At 42.7% G+C, this 7,362-nt stretch overlaps 1 protein-coding gene across 1 annotated transcript in view; it reads right to left on the reverse strand.

Annotated features, from left to right (window-relative positions):
- EPHX2 (epoxide hydrolase 2) overlaps positions 1-7,328 on the reverse strand; it is an 81,049-nt gene extending 73,721 nt beyond the window's left edge. Inside the window, exon 1 of the mRNA XM_045286708.1 lies at positions 7,213-7,328. Within this exon, the coding sequence (XP_045142643.1) occupies positions 7,213-7,313 (101 nt within the window). The 5' untranslated portion in view covers positions 7,314-7,328. The remainder of the gene's footprint in view (positions 1-7,212) is intronic.
- Positions 7,329-7,362: the final 34 nt, after the last annotated feature.

Below are 7,362 nucleotides of genomic sequence, written 5' to 3' on the forward strand. Positions count from 1 at the left end.
GCTTCGGCATGAATTCTTTCAGCGTGCAAAGCAAAGAACCAAGGTGTTATCACTCCAGAAACCTAACAAAAAACCGTTTAAATAAGTATGCTGCTTCCATATTGTGGGATACATTGAAGTGGTTACAAAGAGTAAGGCATGTATAAGCTGACAGGAAAAAATATCCAGTTCAAATTAGGTCTGAGCAAGAACAAACAACTAGAGCAACATATGGAGCCTTCCAATAAACAGCGTCCCTCTACCTACCTGCTTGCAAGCTTCAAAGCGTGCATGGAAAAAGAAGAACTACAAAATAATGGAAGGAAAAAAAAATCAGGATTTTTTCATGCACTTTTTGAAGCCCCCTCTTACGTAGATGTTTCTGAAAATCCATATAAGCAAACTACAGCTGACCATCTCTTCTCCGGAGACTCTGAAGTAGATGTTACAAATTGTTCAAGCTTACAGATTATGGTAAGATAAAACCACTGGACCCTAAGTTACACAATACTTTCAGCAGTGGTGGAGAAGCACTGTTAACTCATTAACATTCCTGTAAGGAAGCACGTGCATCGTTACAATGGATGGCAAAAGACAGTGAAGACCAGTAGCCTCTAGTTCATTTGGTCCTCGGGGACATCAGGTCATCCGTGTTCAACTAAGTCCAGCCCAGCTCAGGTTTCCTGCCAGATGAATTATGAAAGATGCTGGGTCTCCAGAGGTTTTATTATTATTAACTCTTTTATTGGGAGCTCTTATAAATATAAACAATCCATAATTCAGATAGGTCAAGCATAATTTTACAATTGCTACCACCATCAGTTTCAAAACACTTTCTTCTTGAACTCTTTGACATCAGCTCCCCTTGATCCCCTCCCAGTCGCACCCTAGCCCCCAGGGAACCCTTATTACGTAATTATTATTATTATTATTGACATATCTTACACCACCCAGTGTATCCATTCACCTGCAATTCTGTTATTCATTCCCCTCGAGTGGGGTAATACAGTCATCATTATTATCAGCCCCCTCTACCCCACCCCCCACCTCTCATACCCTCAGGAAATCATTGCTCCTGTTACTGTTTCTGAAGGGTTATCTATCTTGGCTTTCATGCATCCACCGATCTTAATTATGGAAATGAACATAGGCAGGCCTAACAAGATTAATGAGGTAAAACAAAGACCATAATAGTAAGGGGAGGAAATAATTAAAGAACTGGAGGATAGTTATGTGTTTCATCGGTGCTATACAGCTCCCTAGATTTATCAACCCTTTCATGTGGCCCTTATGTGTGGGACTGCCCAATTATCTTGCAGGTCAGTTTTGGGTCTCCACTTTGTCTACCCGCCTTGACATTAATTTGATTGCTTGTTTTTGAACTTCTGATACCTATTCCCATCAATACCTCGTGATCACACAGGCTGGTGTGCTTCTTACATGTGGGCTTTGTTGCTTCCCTGATAATGGCCGCTTGTTTCCCTTGAAACCTTTAAGACCCCAGATACTATATCTTTTAATAGCCGGGGACCATCAATTTTCTTCACCACATGTGCTTATGTTCTAATTTTGTCTTCAGTGATCATGTCAGAAAGGTGAGTAACATACAGTGCCACATTATTAGAACAAACCATTCTGGTACTGAGGTAAGATTTACGTAGAGGCCCAAAGTCCATCTACTTCCTTGTATTTGCATATACATACACACATAGACAAATACACCTATCTTTATATATTTACATATATACATATCTATATTTATGCACATGCATTATCTACATTTATATATGTGTGTGTGTGTATATATATATATATAAAACTTCTTTTACTTTCTTCTTCTTTGCTCTTTTTCTTTTTTATTTCCTCCTGCTGCATTATCATGTTGACCCATCATCCACCTTTCAATAACCAGAGGATTTTTTTAAATGGTTTTATTGCCATATAGTTCACATATCATACACTTTAATAGTTCAGTCATGTTAAAAAGAGTTGTACAATCATTACTAAAATCAGTTTTAGAACATTTTCTTCCTTCTTGTACTCATTGTTATTAGCTCCAGTAAGTCTTTAATATAGTTATTGTTTCTATGCATGTACCTATCCAGAATTTCATATAGTGGAAAACATACCAAAAACAAAAGAACCAACAACAATAACAAAGTAGGTCAGAGAAAAACCTCAATATGAAAGAAAGCAGGAAATATTAAAAATGAGAACAAATAAAAATGGGTCAAAAGGGCAATGAAAGGATAAGGTGTTAGACTTTAACCAAACAGGTTCTGCAACAATCTCCTTCTCATGGCACACTGCACCACAGCAAAGCAATTCACACTCCTGGGCTGTGGCCAGAGGAGACTCAGCAGAAGCTTCATGTGCATGTATTCTCACCCACCCTTTTTGTAATGAAGCAATTTTAAAATGGATGAAAAGAGAGATTAAATGATAAGGTATTATATTTTGACCTAACTTTACCTGCCATAATTGAGTTGACAATGCTCTCTGTCTGCTAGCAAGACGGTTCACATCTCTCAATGATGGAATCTCACAGGGAATTCACTGGAAGCTTAACTCCTTGTCTGGACCCTGCAAATTGATTTGGAGCTCCCCTGTCAACCATAGCCTTCTTCCAACCAAGTGTTCACAATTTAAGCTCTGATATAATTTTATCCTTTGGATTTGGATTTCATTCTTTATCAACCTTGGATCACACAGGCTGGTGTGATTATTCCATGCAGACTTAGTTGATGTCTCACTTTGATGGCTGTGTATTTAGACAAGATTGTTTCTGATAGCTGGACACCATCTACTCTCTTCACCACACTTTGCTGTAGCATTCATATCTTCAATGATGCCACATGTGTGCCCTGAAAGGTGCCATGGAAGGTTGTTCCTCCCTATTTAACCATCAAGAGAAATGAAAACATATCCTAAGAAACATATATGCTCTCTTCCCCACATTTTGACTTGAGGTTCAGAGGCAATTGGAAGAAAGGTCTAGTGATCTACACTGAAAACTTTCTGGGGTACAATTTTTCTTTTGATACATATGAGGTCAAAGAGTCTGAGTGGCACAGTCAGTTACCCATTGCACTGCGAACAGCAAAGTCAGCAGTTCAAACCACCAGCTGCTCCATGGGAGAGGATGAGGCTTTCTACACTTGTAAATATATGCAGTCTCAGAAACTCCAAAAGGTGGATCTATTATGTCTTCTAGGGTTGATTGACTTGATGGCAATAAGGTCACCATAATTGGAGGTGACTTGATGGCAGCTAACTAGACCCACTATAATGAAGCTGTCTCAGTTGGTATAAAGTACGTAATACGTACTTGTGCCAGTTACATAATCTCCTGTCAACTTGAGCAAAGGGATGAAGTCCAGCCTGTCAGTCAGGTTGCAGCTGATGACCTCATTTGGAAGCACAATGGAGATAAATAGTTCCCTGGAGGCCAGATCCACTCTCTCTGCCTTCCCTTTCCTGATACTCAGAGAGCTGGAAGAGACTTGTGGAGGCCTGTACCAGCATTGAGATGCTTCCACTACCACTGGATCCACAAGACCTTTTACCCCCTGGCCTATGATCTTCTTGCATTCAGCATCATTGCATGTGCTGCATGAGTCTAAAGAGGAATTTATGGAGTAGTATTGAACATACGGGCTAATATAGGACTTATGGACTTGATCTGGACTGGGCTGGGACGTTTGCTCAATATAAAATTGCTCTTTTATATAAAGCTCTTTCTTATACACATATGAGTGTCTATGGATTTGTTTCTCTGGTCAACTCGGACTAACACACTACTGCCTAAAATCAGATTTGTTTCTTAGGAAACTGCCCTATAACTCCAGCTTCCATCAATCTCTGACCAAAGGTAATAACCATTTCCAACACTTTTGCCCTCTGTGAACACTGGTCTGGATGATCACAAACCACAGTGGAGTTTCTCTTTCCCTCCCCTGTATAACAACAGAAAAGACTATATTTTCTTGGTCCACCTTCATTTAGCAATGCCCTCACTTCTGGTTTTCATTCCAGCCACGTGGACCACCTGCACCCGCTTAGAGACCTTCAAGATCCTCCCCCTGCCTCTTTTCATGAGGTTAGCACTAGACATACAGGTGTCCTTTAGTCCTCACCTGGGCCCAGCAGACGAGGTTCATCTTCTTGGCCCAAGAACATCTTCTCTTTGGTTCCAACTTCCTTCATCTCCACGGTGGCCAAGCATCAGTATCCTTCCACACTACCATGCCTCCAAGCTCCCAAACGACCAGAACTTATTGGCAGTTCTCGTCTTCCCTCTTACCAGTTTCTACCACCTGTCTATCAGTGTGTCACACTGCGGTGGCTCACATGGTGCTGTGATGCTCCAAACTATGCCACCACTCTTTCGAGTACGAGCCAGGTCACCCAGGGTGGACAGGTTTCAGACTATGACAGATTAGGAAGAACAGCCTGCTAATCTATTTTCTAAAAGTAACCAGCTTTAGGAATCACAACAAAACACTGTCAAACTCACGTATTTTGGACCCATCATCCTGAGTATCGAAGGCTCGAAGAGGACATTGTGCTTGGTGAGACAGAGAGAAAGTGAGGGTCAGACAGACCCTCCATGGAATGAGTTGACACAGTAGCTAGAGTAATAGATTTGAACTTGCTAGCAATCATAAGCGTGACCCAGAAATGGGCAAGGTTTCATCCTGTTTAGTCACCATGAGTTAGCATCAACATGGTGGCAGACATTATCTGCCTTACTAGTTCTTGGGTCACACTTCTTAGGAATAGGCACAGACATCTATTTCCTCCAGTTGGTTGGCCAGGTATTTGTCTTCCAAATTTCTTGGCATAGATGAGCGAGTGATGCTTCAGTGGTTGAAGCATTTCCATTGGCTCATCTATTAATTGCTGGAGCCTTGTTTTTTGCTAATGTCTTGATTGCAACTCAGACTTCGTTGAGTACCATCCATTTTTGAGCATGTGCTGTCTCTTCGAATGGTTGGATGTTGACCTGTTCTTCTTGCTGCAGTGGCTCTGTACATTTTCCCCATCATCTTTAATGCTTTCTGCAGCATTCGATATTTTGTTCATAGAATTGTTCATGATTGATGTCGCCACGTCTTTTTGACAATGAATGCCATGCCATTCCTCTTGATTGTGATATTCCATATTAAATCATATGATTTTCTGACTCAAAATAGGCAATACAAGTCCATTTCAGCTCACTCATGCCTACTATTCGAATCGTTGTGATCCGGTTCATTTTTGAGACCTTCCATCTTCCTAGATTCATACTTTTTGTGCCTCCAAGTTCAGATTAGTAGCAGATCTTTGCACCTGCTTCTCCTCAGCTTGAGTCATGTCCCATAAGCAAAAGAAGATACCAGAGGCTCCACTCCCATAGGTTCTAACTAATGCAGGTCTCCATGGTGGACTTCACTCCAAGAGAGCAGCTTCTCCTCAGGAACAATGTGAGTGCCCTGGGACCTGAGGGGCCTATCTCCAACTGTGTTCAGCTTTCCCTCACGAGGCAGGTTTTCTTTCCGTATCAGACGATGTTCCAAACTATGCAACTACGGTTTACCATGTTCCAAACGAAGGTGTTCATGTGGCTCCTTCTTCTGAAGTGGAGAGCCAAGTCCTTCCTTGCTATCCGTTCTTAGTCTGAAGCGCCCCTGAAACCTGCTCCCTTTGGGAGATCCTGTAGGCATATAAAACACCCGAGACATCGCTTCCAGCATCACAGCAACACACAAACCACCACAGTATAACAAACTGACAGATAAGTAATGGTTAGACTGCTTATCACATGTTAAAATCACCAGCAGCTCCCTGGGAGAAAGATGAGGCTTTGGGCTCTTGGAAAGCTGTCCAGGCTCAGAAATGCTCTATAGCATGGCTGTGAGACAGAATGTGGACCTGGTAGCGGTGGGCTACATTCTTCTCCAACAAGTGCAGACTTTTGCTGAGTTATGCCTCCCTCATCAACATAAACTCACGGCTTCCCAGCTAATGTTTCCAGGTGCTGTTGAGAATTTGACCCTATATATATATTATTCAAAGAGCATTATTTTATCAGTGAAACTGAACTGTTGTTCAGTTATAAGAAGACTCCAGAGGTGCTTTTGTTTCAAAGTTTAAAGATTTTTTCAGGGCAATAATTTCAGGAGTTCAACCATTCTTCATGGATCCATAACGTTCATGTGAAGTTTGCAATTCTTTTCCGCATTTTCCCCTTTTAACCAGGATTTTTCTATGGAACTAACCCACTGCCGGAATACCCCGTTCAACCGACTGCACCTCAAACATGGTCCCGAGGAGCCTTGGTGGCACTGTGGCTACATTCTGGTCTCCTAACCTCAACGTCAACACTTTGAAACTACCAACCACTCTGTGGGCTGAGACAGGCTTTTCTACTATTCTAAAGAGTTACAGTCTGGGAAACCCACTGGGCCAGTTTTACCCTGTCCTATAGGGCAGGTGACAGTGAATATATGGCTCCAAGGATATAAATCTTCACAAAAGCAGATAGTCTCATTTTTCTCCCAAGGTGGGTTTGAACTACTGACTTTGCAGTTGCATCAATAGGTTCAGTCATGGTAGCCAGACATCATCCAGTGTTTTTGGTCTCTGGACAAGGAAGGTTCGTGGAGGTGCACATATTTTTTTTCTATTGGAGACCTCAGCAGGTCTCTTTAAATGAAATTCCATTTCGAGAAATAATTTGTTCCAAAACAAACAAACAAACAAACAAAAAACCTCACAGTCTTGGAGGCCATGTCAACTCGGCGGGACCCTTTAGCACGGGCGTTTTGCCCCTGTGAGGTTCCAAGACCTAACTGCAGAGTAAAACCCCTCTCCCCATTGGGTTAATGGGGACAAAACCTTCAAGGTCCCAATTCTTCCCCTTTCTAAGTCAAGGCTCAGGCAGGAGGCAGTGATTTCCTCCATTTAGGAAACCGTCCAAAAGAAAGGACACTCTTGGAGTTAGCAACGTTTTAGACTTTGCATTTAAAAGATTACAGGTTATTAAAATGCGATTAATGTATAAACCCTGGTGTTTTAAAGGTTGGGTAATTATTTTAAGCTCTTTCGTGTTTGTTTTTTTCTCTCTAAAGCAATATAAACAAGTCTTGGAACTTCCAAAATGTTAACCCTTAGGGCAAGTCCTCCCCCCGCAGGAAGAACCCGCGGGAGCCGGGCAGGAGTGGGCTCCCACGCAGGGCCAGCGGCGCTTACCTCCGCAGCGCCAGGGTCTCCTCGGCACGGCCCAGGGCGCCGGCGAGGGAAGGCGACGCCAGCACCCCGTCCAGGTCGAACACTGCCGCGCGCAGCGCCATGATCCCTGGGCGCCCGGCCTCAGCTCTGCAGGCCGCCAGGAAAGCCGGA

Source organism: Echinops telfairi, unplaced genomic scaffold (genome assembly GCF_000313985.2).
Source record: "Echinops telfairi isolate 266 unplaced genomic scaffold, ASM31398v2 ScPeMD7_9;HRSCAF=40, whole genome shotgun sequence".
NCBI classification, from domain to species: domain Eukaryota; kingdom Metazoa; phylum Chordata; class Mammalia; order Afrosoricida; family Tenrecidae; genus Echinops; species Echinops telfairi.